The sequence below is a fragment of the Diabrotica virgifera genome, chromosome 2, assembly GCF_917563875.1.
Source record: "Diabrotica virgifera virgifera chromosome 2, PGI_DIABVI_V3a".
Classification (NCBI taxonomy): Eukaryota; Metazoa; Arthropoda; class Insecta; order Coleoptera; family Chrysomelidae; genus Diabrotica; species Diabrotica virgifera.
Window position 1 is genome coordinate 236,546,457 of NC_065444.1, and position 24,104 is coordinate 236,570,560.

General features: G+C 32.7%; 2 protein-coding genes across 4 annotated transcripts in view; one reads left to right on the plus strand and one right to left on the minus strand.

The window, feature by feature from the left end:
• The window catches only part of LOC126880490 (protein ECT2), a 125,074-nt gene that overhangs the window by 63,843 nt on the left and 37,127 nt on the right, over positions 1–24,104 (minus strand). The gene's annotated exons all lie outside the window — the stretch shown is intronic.
• LOC126880491 (uncharacterized) lies at positions 13,884–20,194 on the plus strand. The gene is made up of 2 exons (XM_050644370.1): positions 13,884–14,263; positions 14,888–20,194. The coding sequence occupies exon 2, from the start codon at positions 17,261–17,263 to the stop codon at positions 18,671–18,673; it is 1,413 nt and encodes a 470-aa protein (XP_050500327.1). The 5' UTR covers positions 13,884–14,263; positions 14,888–17,260; the 3' UTR covers positions 18,674–20,194.

The window sequence follows — 24,104 nt, forward strand, 5'->3', positions numbered from 1 at the left end:
TTTTATGTCTGGCGACCCACCTTCTGATGTTTTTTCTTATTCGCGACCCATCCCTCATCCATAATGATATATATGTGCGTTATTCAGCTACTGTAAGAGCCACGCCGCGACCCACCTGATATTCGCAATATATCGCGATAATCCGCCCGCGACCCACTAGTGGGTTGCGACCCACCGGTTGGGAGACGCTGCCCTAATAGATCGATATGACTGGAATCTATTCTACGAGTTCTACAAGAATGGTGGCGATGCCCTGCTATAAACACTGCATAAACTTTTATTTCTTGTTCAACTACAGAGTATAACATAACAACTATACAGGGTGTCCAGAAACTCTACCGACAAACGAAGACAGGAGATTCCTCAGATAATTTTAAGACAATTTAACCCACTTCACCTAGTCCGAAAATGCTTCCTAATGGAGCTAGAGCTCTTTGAAGATGGCGCCATGTAATTAGTTTTTCTTAAATACCTCCAGAACGCTTCTATTTAGAAAAACGAAAATTTGTACACATATTTACTTTCCAGAAATGAATCGATTCCATCCATTGCGAATTTCTAGTACCGGTCATAGGCGTCCGTTTTGGGTAGGGCAACGGTTATTTTATCGCATAACTTTTTTGTCTTCAACTTTTAAGCATTTTTGATACTGGATTATTAAATTGTGAGGTATTCTAGTACTAAAAGGTACTCTTACTTTAAGTCGGTAGGACACACTGTTTTCTAGAAAAATCAATTTGAAAGGTTTTACTTTCTTGAATTTGAAAATAAATTTGAAAAAAATTAAAAAAAAACGATGTTTTTTACCAATTTAAAGCAAGAGTAACTTTTAGTACTCGAATATCTCATAATTGAATAATCTAGTGTCAAAAATACTTAATTAATAGCATAACTTAGCTATGCTATAAAATAACTGTTGACCTACCCAAAACGGACGCCTCTGGAATCTATATGATCTCTGGAATATAAATAAATGTACCAGTTTTCATCTTTTTAACTAGTTTTTTTAATCTTTTTTTTTTGAAATTCATAGAACGAAAAATTTTCAAATCGATTTTTCTAGAAAATGGTGTATCCTATCGACTTAAAGTAAGAGTACCTTTTAGTACTAGAATACCTCACAATTTAATAATGCAGAGTCAAAAATGCTTAAAAATTAAAGACAAAAAAGTTAGGCGATAAAATAATCGTTGCCCTACCCAAAACGGACGCCTATGACCGGTACTAGAAATTAGCAATGGATGGAATCGATTCATTTCTGGAAAGTAAATAAGCATACCAATTTTCGTTTTTCTAAATAGAAGCGTTCTGGAGGTATTTAAGAAAAACTAAATACATGACGCCATCTTCAAAGAGCTCTGGCTCCCTTAGGAAGCATTTTCGGACTAGGTGAATTGGGTTAAATTGTCTTAAAATTATCTGAGGAATCTCCTGTCTTCGTTTGTCGGTAGAGTTTCTGGACACCCTGTATAGTTGTGTGACAACTACAGAGGTATAACCCTGCTAAGAACTGCTTACACAGGTTTAAACAGTGGGCATAATTGGAAACTACCAGGCCGGAATCACTCCAGAAAAATCAACAATTGACCAGATTCATTCAATAATAGGTCTAGATCCCACGTATGAAAAAAAAGTTGATTAATAGCAAGCTGAAAATTTGTTAATAGCTTAAGGGTGTCTAGTCGGACAAACTTTGATATGTGGGAACACTGGAACAGGGGAAGTTTTAATTGTGGAACAGGTTAAAAATTTGGAACGGTCAGAACACGAAAACGGCACATGTATTTTGTCCGACAGAACAGACTTAAACTCTCCGAACAGAGATTAAACTCTCATGCAAAAATCAGACTGCTATTTATCACCAAATGAGCGTTTTAATGAGTGGAACATGTAGAATATGTCATATGACAGGAATTATGACAGGTGATAAATAGCAGTCTGATTTTTGCATGAGAGTTTAATCTCTGTTCGGAGAGTTTAAGTCTATTCTGTCGGACAAAATAAATGTGCCGTTTTCGTGGTCTGACCGTTCCAAATTTTTAACCTGTTCCACAATTAAAACTGCCCCTGTTACAGTGTTCCCATATATCAAAGTTTATCTGACTAGACACCCTTAAGCTATTAACAAATTTTCAGCTTGCTATTAATCAACTTTTTTTCATACGCGGGATCCAGACCTATAAGACAGACGTCGAAAAAAAATTAGAATTTAACATTAAAACCCCTCACTTATTCGTCGACTTCAAGGCCGCATACGACAGTGTCAAAAGAAAAGTACTATACCCATCAACGCGTGAGTTTGGTATACCAGAAAAACTCATCCAATTAACAAGCACGATGATTGATACTGGGAATTCGAATTTTGATAATATCAGAATGACAGTTGTTACGCATAATAGAAAAGGTCTGCTATGCGTTTTCAATTGCTGTGAATGGATTCGGTACAGAATCATGAGAAATTACTACTATAGAGATTTCATATACGTGGTTATGAGAAAAAGAAATATGTCCCTCTTCAAATAATAAAAGAATTTTAAAAATAAAAGGCAGATATCGAGCAGTTATTTATTAAATCCCACCCAAGTATTTTCGCTCTTAAAGCATCATCAGGGGCATTTCGTCAAAAAAAGAAGGAAGATATCCCAGAATATCGTAGACGTTTTCTTTAACAAAACAATTAACACACTGGACAAAGGACAAACAGATTAAAATATTTGAGCGAGACTACATTGTTCGGAGATTGGAGGTACGCAACCAATTTGGTGTATGTAGATATGTTTGGTAAATTATGTAGTTCAGTGGCGTGCGGTGACATTTTCGGAAGAGGAAGCGATTCAATAAGGGTTTAACAAATATTTTCTTACGAGGGTCGAGATCAAAACATATACCTACTTAATAGGTGTATACCTAATGTATTACCTGTTAACTTATATCGACTAAAAACAAGAACTACAAAAAATTAGGTATAGTGTTTAACCCAGTCTGAGAGACATGCACACGCCTTGAGAATGAGATTCGGGTGATACAAATTCATTGAGACAAGGAGGATTTACTCTTATAAGCGGGCGTCACTCCATCCCGCCCCAATGCTTCATACTATCCACTTCCCCTCCGATAGCACTCTGATGCGCTATATGGGCTCTCTATCAGCAAAGTGCTTATTATGTGGGAGTCCTGGATACAAGGACTCACAAACGAAATCCTACCCCGATCAATGCAGGTTAGTGACTCTAGTGACTTAGTATATCGTATATCTAGTGACTTATCATCGATCTGTACTGCTTTCTCAGGGTCGAGTCCCTGCTCCAGGCTTGGTTTCTTTAAACTTAAAAAGAAGAGTTCTATTCAAAATTGTTTTTATATACCGATTTCGAATCACCTTCCATAACAAACAACGTTCAACAATATGACACTTATTTACTTATACTTGAGTCCTATTCTCTTATCAACCAATGCAAATTTTTTGTCGATAACATCGTCGTAAAATTTTGGATTTTCTGATAACTGTTTAATAAATGCACTCTTTTTCAATGGATAATAGGGCTAACTTGGAAAGTCTGTCTTCACTTGTAAAATTTATTGTAAAACTTTTGATGCGTTTTAATACTGAAAAACTTCGTTCAACTGATGTACTTGTAGCTGAGATAGTTAGTACCTACTACTTAATTCACACAACTTGCCCACTTCACACAGAGACTGATTTAAACCAGTAGTATTCAAAAATTTCAACCGATTCCTAAGTATTTCTCTATCACTAATTTCAGGTGTTTTATAAATGACATTTAACTGAGAATGCAAAGCTAGATTATCAAAAAAAATCATAATTTAATCGTACTGAATTAAATAGATACATACCTCTGTGGGAGATTTTAATGAATTATAATTAGACATATTAAAATTACATAATTCTACATATTTTTATTTCTTTAAAATTTTCAAAGTGATAATTCATTTGTTGTAGAATATTATCAAAAATTTCGATGTATAATCGTCGATAGGTCTCTCTTTCGCCGACAATATCAATCATCATTATTTTTCTTTTAGGTTCGAAGCCCATATTTTCAGCTTTATCCCAAATATTTTTAAACAGGTCATTTTTTTAATCATCATAAGTCATCAAATTGTCTTATACAAAATGCAATGTCACTTGACTTCGTCTGTAAAATGTTGTAGGTACTATAAAATATCAGTAAAAGGAAAAATCTCAAAATGTCAAATAAAATATTAGTAAAAATATTAAGCAAAAATTGAAATCGAGCCATTTGTACCTAAATACCTACCCCTTATAGCAGCAGTAACAGACTCCGCATCTCGTTTTCGAATCGGAAGCGGTCGGACGAGCGCTTCCAGGCGTATCAAAATTCGCGTGAAAGGAACATGACTAGCGAGTGAGGTTATTAAACTCTGACCAATTTTTGAACGGGACAAATGCATGACAAGCAGCGATTTTGAGATGCGCTTCCGTCAGGACCGGACTGAATCGTTGAATTGTGTGCTTATTTGAGACCGTTCGTATGCGATCAAATTTTAATAATGTTTCAATGCCTATTAGTTACATAATAGATTACTTAGATTAGGGAAACATTGTTGATAATTAAATACTAATTAATAATATATGTATTTTCTTATATGGAAGTATAGGGAAGCACCGCTTCCCCCGCTTCCATGGACCGCACGCCTCTGATGTAGTTGTAGGTACCTCCAATCTTTAAACAATGTAGCCTCGCTCAAATATTTTAATCTGTTTGTCCTTTGTCAAGTGTGTGTTAATTGTTCTGTTAATTTTACGTAATTGTCTGTGACATTCTGGGATATCTTCCTCCCTTTTTGATGAAATGTCCCTAACGATGCTCTGAGAGCAAAGGTACTTGGGCAAGATTTAATAAATAACTGTGCTCGATATCTGCATTTTATTTTTCTAAAATTCGTATATTAGAGCATTCAACAATATCTTATAATAATAAAAGAGACTATTGAGGATAAACGATGACCTGGTAGAAAAACTCCACGGATTAAGAATCTTAAGCAAAAAATCTAATAATTATAACGATTAATAGGGGAGTGCATATAGATTTTCACTTCGGAAAAAATCAAACAAGATAGAACTTTTTGTAATTTCATTAAGAAATGTTTAATAAACAACATATGAAAAAGTTCTACTCGAGAAGTGGGTGCTTCATGTTTTATTAAACAAATGAACTAAGAAATTAGATGTTTTTTTAAATAACTCCGAAAATATAAATTTTAGAAAAAAACTGACTTGACCATTGAAAAATTCAGAAATTTTTTACAAAAAAAAACCTTATATAAAGAATTTTCTAAAATTAAATCTGTATCTTCTATAATTTTTTATTTATAACGCTAAAGTCACCCTTCTCACAAACATTGGCGTATTGTACACTAGGGTACGGCGAAGTGCACGGCTGAGTTATTTTAATGTTATTCTTTAACTAATGGATCAAATGAAATTTTACAAATTGAACATGAAAGAAGAATAATTAAGCTATCTTATGGTTTTAATAAAAAGAAATAAATTGTATGGGCATAAGTACGGTGGGGGCGGAAAGTAAGCCTTACATGAATTTTGTTTAAAAATGATTTAAAAATGTGTAACTAATACAATTTTTCTTATAAAACCCTCAATTTCGCACAACTTACCTTTTAATCATCTTACCAAATGATGTTTCATTCAAAAACAATCTCAAAAATTTCATTCAAATGATATGACGTCTCAAAAAATGTAATTTTTGAAATATTCGTAGTTTTATAGAATTACCACCCCTTTAAGACGGTATCACTCAAGTTTGAATAGATCTATTACAGTTTTATAAGTAATTTTTTAAAGCTTAGGATGTAATCTTTAAAATGCACTAAATTATTTTACTTTAGAAATGAAATACACTATTTCTTTTTGAGAAAATTAAGAAAGATAACAAAAATGTAATGCAAAAACCAAAAATTACCAGCTAAAAAAATGTTTATACAAAGTGATCAAAACTTTTTTCTGTAAAACTTACCTAAAATACATTTAATAATAAGCTTCAACAATAATAAATGTTCAGCAAAAAAAAATTATTTTAGCTCTTATACAGTATGTCTGCGTAACTTGGAACCTATTGATAACTTTTTTATTATCAGTTTTACGAAAAAAAGTTATTCTTTATAAAATACTCTGCATTGTATATAATCTAAGATACAATCATCAAATATCAAATTTAATTAATTTTATACGAGGTATGTCAAACAATATGAATTTCACTCAAGAGTAAAGTACCGTTATATTTCACAATATCGAAAATTATTATTAAGAAAAGTTGTTTGGAATTAAAAAATTTGTTTTAGTGTTCAATTACATCCTTCTAATTAAACTATTGTGAATAATAAAGGCACTAACCTCTTAAGAAAAATTAATATTTTTTACATACCTCGTATAAAATTAAAAAAGTTTGATATTTGATGGTTATATCTTAGATTTTAGACCAGGGAGAGCATTTTATGAAGAATAACTTTTTTCGTAAAAGTGATAATAAAATAGTTATCATAATTGTAATAAAATGATGAGAGTATCCGTAATTTTAGAAAAAATTGAATTTTTTTTCGATAAGAATGATGTAATTGTATATTTAAACATAGTTTTTAATTTCAAACAACTTTTCATAATAGCATTTTTTGATATTCTGGAATATAAAGGTACTTTACTATTTAACGAAATTCATATTTTTGACATAACTCGTATAAAATTGATAAAATTTGATATCTGATGGTTGAGTTTTAGATTTTTGACTGTCCAGAGCATTTTATGAAGAATAATTTTTTTTCGTAAAATTGATAATAAAAAAGTTTTCCATGTGGTTCCTAGCTACGCAGACATACTGTATAAGAGCTTATGTATAAGAATTTTAAAATTGCAATGCCATATTCGGATTCAGCATAATCAAAAACAAAATAGAAACATATTTGATCAAAGTAAAATGATGAATTTAACGATATTTTTAAAATTAACAATTTTTATTGTTTAAACAATTAATAAACAATTAGCGGCCAAATCTGCGAGTAGAACTTTTAACTTTAACATGTATATAAACTAACAAAAAAAAGTTTTAGAAAAATATAAGCTTGTTTGAATTTTTCCGAAACAATGCATGTTTTCGTTCTAATTGCACTCCCCTATAAACGATGATTGACTTTGTCTCTAAATTATTATTACAGTTAATATCTAATGGAACAATAAGTCAGATTAACTTAAATGTAGCTAATTTTTATGTACTAAACTCGGGTGCATAGAAATCTGCCCACTTAAAATTTGGTCATTTTTGAGGCCTCGTATTTCCTAAACCTGTTGGCCGATTTAAGTGATTTTTTTAATATGTTATAGCCTGATTCTTTAACAATACGGCTGTAATAATATTGTTGCTAAACAGGTAAATTTTCATTATATACCGGGTGTACGAATCAAACTGTGTTTTTTCTCCAAGTTCGCATCACCCTGTGGAATATTCTAGCATTTATAAAATACTGAAATTAAAACTCAACTATAGCCTCAGGTTTTCTTAACATTCGGTTTTTTTATTCATTCGCTTATGTTGGATAACAAAAAAGTTGGGTATTTACTTTAACAACTAGACATGTTCTTCATCAATACAGGGTGTTTCTAAATAAGTGCCACAAACTTTAAGGGGTAATTCTGCATGAAAAAATAATGACAGTTTGCTTTATAAACGTATGTGCGCAAATGTTTCGTTTCCGAGATACGGGATGTTGAATTTTTTTCTTACAAACTGACGATTTACTTATAGTCCAGCAAAATAAAATTTCACTACATGTAAAACAAAATGTAAATTCGTACAGGTTGAAACAAATTTTATATAAAAGTTTAGGTGGGTACAAAAGATATTTTCAAGAAAGTATCCAAATCACACAAGGGAATCATTCTTTAAATAATTAAAAAGGGGTCATTTTTGCAAAAAAATTACTTTTTGAACTGCTGAGGTCATTCAATTACTAATGAAGGTCTATATGATTATTAAATAAATAGAATAGAAAAAGACTGTTTGACTTGTACACACTTCTATATAAATCTAAACGGGAACTGGTGTATGTTTTCAAAAGACTGATAGTGTGTAAATAAATTTATTAAATCAGCTAAGTACTTTCAGCATATTATGCCATCATCAGAGCCATCGTCTTATAGGTGTAAAAACCTCAAAAGAAGAGAAAACTTCGAACAAACACATTCTTTAGTTTAAAATAAACCCAGGGATATAACCACTGGTTAGGGTAAAAACCCTTAAATGTTTAAAAATTACATTTAATGTGTTTTTTATAAAATGGCTACCATTCTTACAAACAGCTGTTACTTACAATTGTCAGTAACAGCTGTTTGTAAGAATGGTAGCCATTTTATAAAAAACACATTAAATGTAATTTTTAAACATTTAAGGGTTTTTACCCTAACCAGTGGTTATATCCCTGGGTTTATTTTAAACTAAAGAATGTGTTTGTTCGAAGTTTTCTCTTCTTTTGAGGTTTTTACACCTATAAGACGATAGCTCTGATGATGGCATAATATGCTGAAAGTACTTAGCTGATTTAATAAATTTATTTACACACTATCAGTCTTTTGAAAACATACACCATTTCCCGTTTAGATTTATATGATTATTTTCTGCAAAGTTGAAGGGTTAATCTTCCACATATAACTTACTAAATTAAATTTGACCCCCTATTTATTTAAATAATTATACATGAAACTTTAAAAACAAATTTGCAAAAAATTATTTTTAGCGTTTTAAATAAGCACTATAAAATATCTTATTTTACAGGAGAAGTTGCACTATGTTATCAGTATTAATCAAAAAAAAAGATTAGTCCAAAAATATTTAATATTTTTTGAGTAATGAATTTGTTTTTTAAATGTTACTCTATTTTCAATTGCAAAAACGCGGTTGTTGCCAAAGAAATATTCACCTGTATTAAATCTTATTAGTTTTATTTTTATGTATATTTTCGATAAATGTATTGATAAATTCAAATTTCAATTAAACTTCCCCCTAAAATGACATTTGAAAATTATTCAAATTTGTTTATAATTTGTTTTTTAAATAACGTCGCGGGGATTAAATATTTTGAAATGCCGTTTCGATAATTGGATTTCTGGGAATTTTTCACTAATTAACAAATTTTTTTTGTCTTTTTTTCCTCTTTTTTTTTTCTTGGAATTGTATTACTACGGGCCCTTTTAGGGTTAAGTTTCATTAAGAATGTCGAATCTCTAAATTATAGATTCTAGACCTAAAAATATTAAGATTGGTCTAAAATCACTTAAATAAAATGTGGCTGGTTACTGAGTTACAGGGTGTTTAATTTAAAAATTAAAAATTATTTTTACCAAGTACTTTCAAACTATCTGACGCATCCTTATCATACTTGTCAGAAAGTGTGGGTACTATACAGTCTACTAAATTGTGACAAATAAAAGTTTCTAGCTACTACCAGAGGCGTACGACAGGGGATAGTTAATGGTTGACCCTTTCCAAATTCTACGCCACTGAGGGAATTACTATTTTAGTGAAATTTTTCGATTCTCCAATACTTTATATGTAAATAATATACTCTTTACTGGTAACGATTAAGTCATTAGTTTTCGAGATATTGGACGTTAAAAATGAAACGGCATAGTTATTTTGATTCATTCATTCATTCATTTTAAACTTCCAATATCTCTCAAACTGATGACTTTATCGATACCAATAAAGTTATTTACATACAAAGTATTGGAGAATCGAAAAATTTCGTTAAAATAGTAATTCACTCAGTGGCGTAGAATTTGGGAAGGGTCAATCATTCACTATCCCCTGTCGTACGCCTCTGGCACTAGCTAGAAACGTTTATTAATCACAATTTAGTAGGGTGTATAATAGCCACACTTTCTGCCAAGTATGATAAGGATACGTTAAATAGTTTTAAAGTACTTGGTAACAATAATTTTTAAATTTTTAAATAAAACACCCCGTAACTCAGTAAGTAGCCACATTTTATTTAAGAGATTTTAGTTAAATCTTAATATTTTTAGGTTTACAATCTAGATCTCACAGACTCGACATTCTTAATAAAATTTAACCCTAAAAGGGCCCGTAGTAATATAACTCCAATAAAAAAAAGAAGAAGAAAAAACGACAAAAAAATTGTGTTAATTAGTAAAAAATTCCCAGGAACCCAATTATCGAAACGGCATTTTAAAATACTTAATCCCCGCGACGTTATTAAAAAAACAAATTATAAACAAATTTGTATGATTTTCAAATGCCATTTTAGGGGGGAGTTTAATTGAAATTTGAATGTATCCATACAATTATCGACAATATACATAAAAATAAAAATAATGAGATCTTAAGCAGGTGAATACTTCTTTGGCAACAACCGCGTTTTTGCAATTGAAAATATAGTAACATTTAATAAACAACTTCAATATCTCAAAAAATATTAAATATTTTTTGACCAATTTTTTTTTGCTTAATACTGGTAACATAGTGCAACTTAGTCTGTAAAATAAGATATTTTATAGTGCTTATTTAAAACTCTAAAAATAATTATTTGCGAATTTGTTTTTTAAGTTTTATATACAATTATTTAAATAAATAGGGGGTCAAATTTAATTTAGTAAGTCTTATGTGAAAGATTTACCCTTCAGCTTTGTAGAAAAAAATCCCATAGACCTTCATTGATAAGTGAATTACCTCAGCAGTTAAAAAAGTATTTTTTTTGCAAAAATGACCCCTTTTTAATTATTTAAACAATGATCCCCTTGTATGATTTGGATACTTTCTTGAAAATATCTTTTGTACCCACCTAAACTTTGATATAAAATTTGTTTTAACCTGTACGAATTTACATTTTGACTTTTTTTTATTTTATTAGGCTATTATTGCTTTAAAACCAGTTGAGATATGCAAATGAAATTTGGCAGGTTTTAAGAGATAGTTATTGTGGATTTTTTGACATACAATTAAGAATTTAAAATTCACCATTGGCGCGCATACTGGTGATATGACCGATCATATTACCCGTATGCACGCTAATGGTGAATATAAAATTGTTAATTGTATGTCAAAAAATCCACAATAACTATCTCTTAAAACCTACCAAATTTCATTTGCATATCTCAACTGGTTTTAGAGCAATAAATAAATCGTCAGTTTGTAAGAAAAAATTCAACATCCCGTATCTCGGAAACGAAACATTTGCGGGCATACGTTTATAAAGCAAACTTTCATTATTTTTTCATGCAGAATTACCCCTTAAAGTTTGTCGCACTTATTTAGAAACACCCTGTATTGATGAAGAACATGTCTAGTTGTTTAAGTACGTAACTTTTTTATTATCCAACATAAGCGAATAAATAAAAAAAACAGAATGTTAATACCGGATTTACACTGAGTCGTGTTCGACAGGGAAGTGGGCAGCGTGAATGTGTAAATAGCTCACTCGCGCTACTCATGCTCATGCTACTGCCATTTGCCATTGCAAGACGATGCCCAAAAAGTCGGTTTTTGTGGCGGAAGTCAAAGGAGAGGCAGCGCGAATACGAGTGAGTATTCACATTCAGCTACTCTCTCTCTCTCTCTCACTTGCCGCGGCAAGTGAGTAAGGGAGCAAGACGATGCTGTCGTCACATTCCATTATTGTGAGTCGTTCGGTAATGAGTTTTGATGACATTGGCGAGGAACTGATGTGAACACCCCACTCGCGTCGATATCGTATTTCGGGCAATATTTCCGTCAGCGGCAGCAGCAGTGGCAATAGCTGAGTATAAATCCGGCATAAGAAATCCTAAGGCTATTGTTGGGTTTTAATTTCAGTATTTTATAAATGCTCGAATATTCCACAGGGTGATGCGAACTTTGAGAAAAAACACAGTTTGATTCGTACACCCGGTATACAATGAAAATTTTCCTATTTAGCAACAATATTATTACAGCGGCATTTTAAAGAATCAGGCTATAACATACTAAAAAAATCACTTAAATCGGTCGACAGGTTTAGGAAATACGAGACATCAAAAATAACCAAATTTTTAAGTGGGCGGATTTCTATGCACGCAAGTTGATATGACTATCATCTAAACTTCCTTCGGTGTCAACTGGTAATATACAAAATGGAAAGGTCTAGAGATAAATTTCTTACATAACATCTAAATTGGTTAATTGAGCAAAGATCTAGACTAGAGGTTTGTTGAGAGTAATCGTCATTTTAATAACCAAATAATGGCACGACAAAATTATCTAAAGCGTATGTCAGACATGCGATGCAATGTAGGGACGATAGCGCCCTGTAAAGTAAATGAGAATTTTCTTGACAATGTTGCCGTTCTTCACGAAGCGCCGTGAAAGGTAGTGTTCGGCAGGTACTTCTAGAGAATTATCACTGTTAACTGCTGTTTAATACAAAAGGAGGATTTATTTATGATAATTCACAGAATGGGTGAAATATGGCAAACCTGCTTGCATATACAACCATACTGATTCTAATGTTTGAAACGCAGAATAGAATCATTATCCGAACAGTTATTTTTGTAATGTTGGAATTCTGATATAGGCAGAAGTGATCTTTTTTGAAGCTGATGGAAATCGGTTGCCAAATTGAAAGTGAAAAGCGTAACGAACAAGGCGCTACAGAAATCATAAAGGTTTCAGTTTTTTTTATACCACTGGGAAAATCAATTGGAAATATGATCACTTACCTTTATCAAATGATTTCCTTTGAAAGCAAAAAAATATTAATTTTAATTTAAAACTATTTATGATATTGTCTATTATTTGATGGACGTTTATATTCAATAATAAAACAAAACATAGCAATACAACGCTGCTTTTTAATTTCCACAGAATATAGCCAACTTGACACGTTTGGCTATAACATAAGGAAGGCATCCTCGGAAGAGGACATTAGAACTATTTTAGTATGAAAACAATTTGTAATGGTTCCTAACCAAATATCTATTATTGACTTTTTTAACTATTGTATTTTTATTCTCTGACAATTACATCTGTTAAAAAGGAAAATTCTTCCTTTTCGATTTATTTGTAATTTTTTGTTGAAAAAAATGCCTTAAATAGTGCTTTTTTTGAATAATCACTAAATTCTACATAAAAATATTTCGTGAGGTAACGCTGTCGAAATATTTATTATTTTATGCTTATTTTTTGTTTAACAATAATAACTATGTTGATTTTCATCCTTTTTATTACAAAAAAATCGTTATTTTGAAAAACTCAAAAATCGTTAAAATAAAAAAAACTCATAAGACTCAAAAATCATTAAAATAAAAAAAACTCAAAGAAACTCATAAGCTAATTATGTTCTGAAGCTATTTTCTTGTGGCATTTTTTATAATCAATTACTTTTAATGGGAAATAAGCCCCAATTTTACCAAAAAAAATGATTTTATTAACGTTTCGAAGCCCAAATCGGGGTTCGTTGTCAAAATACAAAATACTACTAAAATAAACAAAAATGTTGTTGCTCAGTAAAAAAAATTCTTCTAATAATTTATTTAATCTGACTCATTTATATTGGCAATTCAGACGTATATTATACATTTTAAAGTAGAAAACTTTAAAATGATATCGCTAATATTTATGGGTTGCGTTCCTGAGACGACTTTACTAAAAGATAGTTCATTCGATTACATAAAATCAATCAATGTAACAAGAAAGAAGAAGATTTTCTGTTGGAGTGAATGCACAGAGAGTGATAAACTCCAAACAGACGTAGGAAAAAGAAGACCTACTTAATGTAGCCAAAGGAACAAAAATGGATGGTTTCTACGTTGAAGAAGCCGAAGTAACTAGAATACTACTTTGCAGTAGTACTAGTTCTGACGTTCCGTCACTTATCTAATTAATTATTAATGGGAACACCTTATTGGATTATTGTTAAAATTATTTTTTTTATAATATTAAAAACCCGTTCGCACAAAATTCCCTTAGCGACGTCATACTGGGTGTATCGTGGCCACATTGATATTTCGTGAGGTTGGTACTGACGCCTGTCGCCAGCTGTCACGAGGTCGGAACGGTGAAGGGAGGCCATTGACTTGGGAGTGTCATGTGAGTGCAGATGGCGGCGTGAATTTCTTTGTAAATTAAATAAGTTATTTCCTGTTGCATAGTTCAATTATTGCTATTGCAAGTTATATTTGTTTTTTTTTGGGTGAATTAAAGTGACGGAATAATGGAACTGTAAGAAAACGGATCTCACGCCGGTATGTTTTTTATAATAGTTTTTAAGATGGTATCATAATGTTGGCAATTATAGTTCTCATTATAGATTTAATTTAAATCAAGTCATCGATTGGTTTTATGTAGAATATTGCAGTTTCTATAATGTATCCAGAAAAGATCTTTAATAATATTCTTAATATGTGGTTATGTTCATCAAAATTTTCCAGTTCTGAAACTTTTTCTGACAAAAAAAAAATTTCTTTGTTTTGAAAAGTTCTTCCTGAAACCTATTAAATTTTACTTCATAGACTTCATAATTCTTTTCCCATATCTAGTATGTTCATATATTTTTACAGTACCTATTTCTTTATACAAAACATGTACAACTTCCTTTGAAAAAAAAACCAAATATATTATTTGTTAAGATAAAAAAAAAAGACATTCTACATGTAAATTGTAATTCTCCTTGTCTATTCGAATCAAGGCCATATTTGTTAAAAGTCTTATCACAACCCATGGTTAAAATGTCAAGCTAGATAGGTTTTTTGGGTCAATGAAAGGTCGGTTTTTTGGAGTCTTTTAAAAACCTCCTCGTTAACTTGTCTTCTTACTGCTCTTTCAAACCTGTTTTATTAGAAATAAACTGGGAATATTTTTGTTTTTAGCCATTCTGGAGAAATCTCATTACTGATGGTAAACCCTCTCTAACACCGAGAGCAGACACTTCCAACGTTCGATCAATCAGGGAACAAGCCAAAGGATACCGTCTCCCATTTGTTTTTGTATTGATTCATCATCCTGCACCCTCCGAGGGTAGTTTCATTAGCTATTGGGCAGTTGCACCACTTCGGTGATAACTTCGTTCCACGGATTTGGTACCAGACACCAAGGATCGTTGTTGGAACATGTGAAAAGGGGTTTGTTTTGGGGGACATTTGTTCATACCAGTTAAAGACATATTTTTTTTTCTAGTAATATTCAGGACATTTCATACTTTCATAATTTAATTACACATATATGTTTTTCTTTCTCCACAAATTTAAGTACATTTTAGATATAACAGCCATACCTTACAGTTAGTAGTGTTCCCCAAATTTATATAATTCCTGGTAGAAGTTTCGAGCTCGAATATTCTCCACCTACATGTTCTTTTCACTTGGTTTGTATTAATTTTAGACTTGTTTCCTCATTTAATTTAAAAATAATATTAGTTCAATTATTCACCTAAATTTAAAATCATTTAACTTGCTTCATAATTTTCAATTTTTATTAGATTTTTTGGTAAATATTATTTAACTTTCGCTATTAAACTTTTTATATTAAATTCGAATAAATCCCTAGTACCCATCCCCTCAGGAAGGTACTAGTTTTACTTGCTGTTAGTATTTAGAACCACTAGTCAGAAAAGGATCTTTGTATCCAGTACTAAGTTGGTTCATTTAGGGACTTGTTACCCGTCAACTCATTGAGAGTTGTATAATATATATTATATACATTAGGTATTTTCATTGTTCTAATATCAGGTAGTATTCAATTAGGGTGTACGTATTACAATCGTACAAGTGTTATTTGGTGAAGGGTTCATACTAATCTAGGTGTAGTTTGTACTTCCTATATTAGAGGTACTCATTTGTAAAATTTTCTAACCTCATTCACATTATGGTTACATTATTTAATTGTATAAATCTGTAAATGACTTTCACTAGTATCTACCATTTCTTGTCATTTTAGAGTCACATACTAGTCACTTGTTTTAACTCAGAGATTGTGAATATCTAGTAGTTATATTTAATAAATATATACATTTATTGTGAATTTTTTTTAATTCTTTAAATTTATACATTTAATATACTTGTACTACAAATTTAATATACTCTATAGCAGCGTAGAATACCTGGAAGAGTGTTAACCTAGTTAGCCTTCTTCTGGCGCCCAAAAATTTATTCTATTTTCATTATATTATTATATTTACTCTATCTATCTTCTGAACATTATCTTAATATCTTCTTTTCTAGCCATCATTATCATTTCCTTTAATTTATTGTCTGGTCAAAAATAGGCGTGCAAATTGGCAGAATCCTTCCTTGAGTGTCAAGTGGCCATTCTCTTGCATATTTAGCTAGCCATTCAAGTTACATTTATCTATTCATAATTTTTTCATCCCCTTTCTCTATCAAGTATACTGTTTTCATTTGCATAGTTCCATACTAGTACTACTGCAAAGTAGTATTCTAGTTACTTCGGCTTCTTCAACGTAGAAGCCATCCATTTTTGTTCCTTTGGCTACATTAAGTAGGTCTTCTTTTTCCTACGTCTGTTTGGAGTTTATCACTCTCTGTGCATTCACTCCAACAGAAAATCTTCTTCTTTCTTGTTACACTGGCTACCCAACGTGGTGCCTTATTTTTGGTCTAAGACAGTATTCATTTAGGTCATTTCTTTTCTTTTATCTGAAGTTTCTTTGTTATTTCCGTTGGTATATCTATACTCATTTTATTACTTATTTATTTTATCGTTAATATTTTCTGATATTTATCAGGTATTCTTATACGCTGTATTTATTTATTTTTTTTCCATATTTTGAGACCTCATTATAGTTTATGATTGTGCAACTCACATTCTAGATTAGATTTTGTATTTTATTGGGAACTTATATTTAATATTGCTATTACTTATATTACATACAACATATATTTTATTCCTCCATCCAATAGTGGTATATTTGGAGGTACACTTAAGCGTTGATCATATATATTTTTTTTCTAGAGTGGTAGTAAGTTACATATAACTAAAAATTTATTTCCAGTATTTAGGTACTAGATTTTCTTAAGTATACTTTATTTACTGGATCATTTATTTATTTACTTGATCTTATTTATTTATTCGCTTATATACCTGATAATATATATTTGCTGGCCGTTTTGATTTTGTTGGTGTGTTGCTAATCTTTTCTCAGTACTTATATATTCTGCGTGCAAACTTAGTTATATTTCATACTTCTGATCTTTGGACTGTTTGTCAATAATTTTGTTATCATCATGTGTGCTTTTAAAGTGGAACATCTTCTGGTGGACGAATTGGACTATGAGTTGAATATTAGGGACGTAGTACCAGAGGAGTCGGCAACAGTCGATAGAAAACGCAATCTTCTGCGGGGTGCTTTAAAACAAGAAGCAGGCAATAGGAGTTTTCTCCAAATTTCAGCTGCACATATTCCTTTTGAGGAACAACAGAAAGGAATCTTTGAAACATTAGACAGCTTGTCTAAAAAAATCGAGAAGTTTCGGGGAACTGTAAATGATGCAGAATACGCGCGATTAACATCTCGTTTAGCCCATATTTCTGGCCGTGTACACTTGTTACACTGTGCTACTGAAGAACAGGAACCTTTTAAGAAGTCTGTTTCTCTTAGAATATTAACCCTAGAGGGTGAACTTGATTCTAGAGTTAACCCCGTAGCTACCTCTACTCCTAATGCTCCCGTCAACGTATCTAGCTTCACCTACCCCAAACCTGTGCAAGTACACAAATGGGGTATTTCATTTTCTGGTGAAAAACAGCACACTGATGTAATGTCGTTTTTAGAAAGGGTTGAATGTCTTCGTGTGTCTAGAGGTGTCTCTGAAGAGGATTTGTTTGCTGCTTCTGCTGAACTGTTCACCGGTCCAGCTTTTACATGGTTTATGAATAATAGGGGTAGTTTTTCTTGTTGGTTGGATCTGATTAAAAGGTTGAAGTCAGATTTTCTTCCTTACTCATTCCAGGACGATTTACTAGATCAAATTAAAAATCATAAGCAGAAACCTGGGGAATCTGTTACTATGTTTATTAATACTATATTAGGTATGTGTAGTCGTCTAGACACTCCTTTGTCAGATTTATCTAAAATTAAAATTATCCTTAAGTGTCTATTACCCTTTTACCATCAACAATTAGCTCTGATGGACATTCAGAACATTGATGACCTCACTGTAAAGTGCAAACGTTTGGAGGAAACGTTATCCTGGTTTTCTCAACCTCCATCCACATCTAGATCCTCTTCTAATTCTTCTTCTCAGCCAACTTCCTTTAGGCAACGTTCTTGGCAAAATAAGGGTCATGAACATAATGTTTCTGTTGTTAGTTCTGTTGTCTGCTGGAATTGTGGTCAGGTTGGCCACCCGTTTTACAATTGTAGGATTCCTCAAACCCGTATTTTCTGCCATGGTTGTGGCCTAGAGAACACCCTTAAAAGGAACTGTTCTAAGTGTTCGGGAAACGAAATGTCGGAGTTCCGTCCCCTGAGCGTTTCTCCGTCCACCTCCCAATCAGGGAATCAAACTCCATCAGACAACGAGACCGTCGGCCCAAGCACACCCAGCAACTCAAACCCATCTTCCAGTCGGAAAGGGAAGAGAGTACCGTTCAAGAAACAAGCACACACCACAAATCAAAATCAGTCCAGAAATTAACTTTTTGTCAGGATACGTTGAATTCGCAGGGTTCACATGATTACAAATCCACAAATTCTTCTTTAATTAGTAGTGTTAAGCATAATAATAATTTTGATAGTGAAGTAGTTCCATATAACGGTTGTAGCCAACCAAATACTTTAGACTTAGATATTAATTCTCTATTGGTTAGGAAACAAAATGATAATAGGCCGTATCTACCTATACAAATTTTAGGACAACCGTGTTTAGCTTTATTAGATAGTGGCTCTAATATTTCTTTGATAGGGGCACATTCATTAAATTTATTGAAAATTGCTAATATTCCCATTATGCCCATTTCATCCTTGCAAGTATCTACAGCAGATGGTACAGTTCAGTCTATTACAGGCAAACTCCAAATTGAAATCACAGTGGCAAACTTATGTAGGCAAATTACATTTTATGTTATTCCTTCTGTACAGAATTCTATAATTTTAGGTATGGACTTCTTCAATGCATTTAATAGCACCTTAAGTTGTTCTGATTTTTCTTTTTCCATATCTGAATTCAATCTGTCTACTCTTAGTGCTATTCATGATTTTTCCAGTTTATCTAGTGCTGAACAAAGGCAATTGGAGAATATGATCTCTCAGTTTACTACTATTTCTTCAAATGACAAACTAGGTCGTACTTCATTAATATCTCACACTATTGAGGTGGGAAATCCTACTCCCTTCAGATTATATCAGTATCCCATACCTCAAGCCTGGCAGGCAGATTTAGAAAAAGAAGTAGATTCGATGCTTGCTTTAAATATCATAGAACATTCAACGTCGTCCTATTGTTCCCCACTCTGGTTAACAAAGAAGAAGGATGGATCCTTCAGGATCTGCTTTGATGGTCGAAAACTAAACAGTATCACCACTAACAGGGATGCTTATCCAATTCCCCGAATCGACGTGATTTTGAGCAAACTTCAGAATGCCAAATATATCTCTTCGATTGATTTGTCTAAGGCCTTCTTACAGATCCCACTGAGTGAAGAGAGCAAGAAGTATACTGCTTTTGCTGTCAGTGGTAAAGGACTGTTCCAGTTTGTCACCATGCCTTTCGGTCTTGTTTCTGCTCCCCAGACAATGTGTCGTCTGATGGATTTAGTCATTGGTCCACAGTTAGAGCCCTATGTTTTCTATTATTTGGACGATATTTTGGTTGTCACCCCTGATTTTGCCCTTCATATGGAAATTTTAGATAAGTTGTTTTTACGTCTTAAGGAAGCTAATTTAACGATTAATTTGGATAAGTGTCAGTTTTGTCGCCCTAGTCTTAAGTTTTTGGGTTATGTTGTTGATAATCAGGGTCTAAGGACTGATCCTGAGAAAATAGTTGCTATTAAGAATTTCCCTATACCTAAGACCACCACCCAAGTCCGTAGGATATTGGGAATGTGTGGATATTATCGCCGGTTTGTACCTTCGTACTCTACCTTGTTGTCACCCCTTACTGATCTTCTGAAGAACAGGAAAAAAGGGCAGACCATTACTTGGACTCCTGAGGCCGATGAAGTTTTTAGGCACGTTAAAGAGGCTTTAACTAGCGCACCGGTTATGATGTCACCTAATTTTAACGAGCATTTTTATTTGATGACTGATTGCTCTAATACTGCTTCTGGTGGCGTGTTGTTTCAGTTGAAAGATGGCTCTGAACATCCCATAGCCTACACGAGTAAGAAATTAAATAAGGCCCAGAAAAACTATTCCACCACGGAGAAAGAACTCTTAGCTATCATACATGGGTTAGAAGCATTCCGTTATTATTTAGAGGGTCGTAATTTCACTATAATTACGGACCATAGTTCCTTGGTATGGCTTCATAGTATGAAAAACCCATCTCAGAGACTTTCCCGATGGATATGCAAACTGGCTGCCTATTCATATAAAATTGTTCATCGAAAGGCCAACGGTGTAGTGGTTGCTGATGCTCTTTCCCGTGTCCATGATCTTAATGTTTTAGATTTGTCCACATTAACTCCTGATGAGTGGTATCACAATATGATTGATTGGGTCACTCAAGACCCACAAAATTATCCTGATTTTAAGGTAGAGAACAATATACTGTACAAACACATCTTAAGTCCTATAGAGTCCTTATCCAATATGTCGGAGTGGAAAATAGTTGTACCTACACCAAATAGGGAAAATATTCTGCATATGTTTCATGATGAAGTTACAGCTGGTCATTTTGGGTTTTATAAGACTTATCACCGTATTGCTGAATTATATTATTGGCCTGGCATGCGGAAGTCTATTAAAAAGTACATTTCTAAATGCATGGTTTGTGCTACTTGTAAACCAAGTAATTTACCACAAGCTGGACTTATGGGGTCCTTCAGGAACATTAATTTTCCTTGGCAGATGATCTCAATGGATCTCATTGGACCGTATCCTCGGAGCTACAAGGGTAATACCTATTGCTTGGTAGTTGTGGATTATTTCACCAAATTTCCTTTAGTTTGTCCTCTTCGTCAGGCCACAACTCCAGCAATTTTGAAATATTTGGAGGAACAAGTCTTTTTGGTGTATGGTGTTCCCCAAATTGTGTCATGTGACAACGGTCCTCAGTTTGTATCAAAGGCCTTTAAAGATCTTTTAGCTAAATATAAGGTTCAGAAGACCTTTTATAATGCTGCCTACCATCCTCAAGCCAATCATACTGAGAGAGTGAATCGCAGTATCGTCACAGCCCTTAGGTCCTATACATTCCCAGATCACAGAGCTTGGGATCAATATATCCATTCCATAGCTCAAGCCATAAGGACATCTGTCCATGAGGTGACCCAATGTTCTCCGGCATATCTCAATTTTGGTAGAAATGTTGCTTTATCTGGTGACTATTTTGGTGCAATTTCAGACACTTCCACAAATCTCCCTCAGATATCCGATAACCTTCATCGCTTAGATGATCTCCAGACTCTACCTCAAATTTTTTCTGACATTAGGAAGAAGTTAAAAACTTCCTATTTAAGGAACCAGCAGCAGTATAATTTGAGGAAAAGAGATCTGCGATTCTTCGTTGGAGATAGAGTGTTGAAGCGAAACTTTGTAAAGTCTAATAAGGGTGATGCTATTTCGGCAAAATTTTGCCAGAAATATATTCCCTGTACGGTTGTGAAGGTAATATCCCCTTTAGTGTATGAATTGAAGGACAATTCGACTAACAAACGAATTGGACAATTTCACATAAAGGATTTACTGCCTGATAACACCAGGGATGAGGTTGATTCGTCATCTTCGGAAGAAGATTAACTTTATAGGGTTGTTAGAGCTAACCTCTTCCTCTATTTGTCTTTAGCTCAATCCTTATTATTATTTGATATTATAGTCTAATGTTGTATTCACCATATAGGGCAGGTACATAGCAATTTTATCTTTTGGCATTGTTGTTAGCTGACTTCCAATTTAGGAATCATTAGGTTAATAATTTATGTAATACTCTTATGTATGAGCTTATCATTTTTTTTTTGTATTATTAATGGTGCCCTTTAATTACCATGAGTCAACATTTAGCAACTAATCCTGTCGGTAGGATTATCTATTTAATAAGAACTTCACTTGTATTTTTAGTGTGTACACCTCACACCTTATTATAGAAGGGTGTTGATTATTATAGATTTATATTTGAATATGTAGGCTCATACAAGTAAGTTGGTTTAATATTGATATTTATTATGGAACTATGGAACTAACGATATTATACACTACTTATCTCAGGTTGTGTGTTTTATTTTTGATATTTGATTACATACTATCTTTTAAATATATCCTTTATTATCTTCTTATTGGATTTGCCATATAGGAAAGATGTTGTGGGTCTTAATTTGATATTGGTTACTGTATTGATATTTGTCACGGATCTCTTGAATACTTTGTAATAATTTATATCTTTATGCCCTAGACAATATGATTCTGGAATTAGTTTGGAATTTTGATGTGTGTATGGATTTCTTCTTCTGAACTAGTCTGCCAATACTCTGTTAATTCTAGATAGTGAATACGTGGGTTCGAAATTCAGCAACTGATCACTGCTATCCGATTTCGTAACCTATGTCTTCATGGCAGAGTACGCAGACGTCTATTCGTCATCACATCCTTGTGTAATTAGTCTAATTATTCCAGTTACATGTTTACCATTTGATAGGGAAGTATTTAGTTTATATTATGTCTCGTACTTCATAGTATGTTTTGTTGTTGACTATCCCTATACATAGTAGTTCGTTAATTTGGTGTTTGGGGTGTTTAGACAAATGATTAATTTTTTTTTAGTATTTTCCCACTTCTTTCCTTAGGCATCAGTTGTTGTTTAGATTCAGGAATATTTCCTGGATAATTCTATGTATGCGAGAACCCATGAATCTACAGTTTTATTTAAAATTGGTTGCACGTTCTCAACATATTTTTTTTTCTTTCTATCATGTATCATGGTGTCATAGAACTTGTAAGTTCTCTATTTAGATTTTATTATTACAATTGGTTCTTTACCTATGTTTGGTTATTCTAATACCCCTGTTGTAGCAAGATGCTATAATTAGTGTGAATACCAGCATGAACCAATTTTAGTTCATTTAGTATTAGTGAGAATTGGTCCAAAAATCTTTCTGATCGTTCTTCTTTGGATATGCTCTTATAAATCTGGTGTCCATTGATAGTCCGATTTTGGATTAAGTGTCCGATTCTTCACTTATTTTGTTTATTCGGTTGGATAGGTTCGTGTTACCGGATGTGGGTGTACGTAGACCTAATTTATTTCTATGATTTAGTATTGGTGTGAATTGGTCAATAAATCTTCCTGGTCGTTCTTCTTTGGATATGCTTTTATGAATCTGGTGTCCACTGATAGTCCGACTTTGGATGTCTTTGAGTGTCCTGTTCCACATTTATTTTGGTTAATGAGTTTGGATACCTTTGGTATGTTTATTATTTGTATTATTTGATATTGGTGAGAATCGTTCCATAAATCTTCCTGATTGTCCTTCTCTGGATATGCTAGTACGAATCTGGTGTCCATTGTTAGTTCAGTTTTGGATTAAGTGTTCGATTCTTCACTTATTTTAGTTATTGATTTCTTTGGTCTTACTTTAGTATATTTACTTGCGTTATTGTACGAATAGGCTCACACCTTTGCCTGGTTGTTCGTCCTTGGATATACACTTTATAAAGCTGATGTCCCTGGATAGTTCAATTTTGGATTTAGGGCCCATTCGACATTTATTTGTCATTATGAACTTTAGTAAATTATTTAGTTTATCTTTGGCTTTTAGACAAAATGCCGAGGATATCTTAATATCACTTCGAGTCATCTGTTGCGGTTCATGATATCTGCTGCAGTGACCATCCTGCTTTCTCCTGAGGCATGGTTTGTAGTTATTTGTAATCTTGCGAATCGACGAGAAATAATACACTACTACTACTTT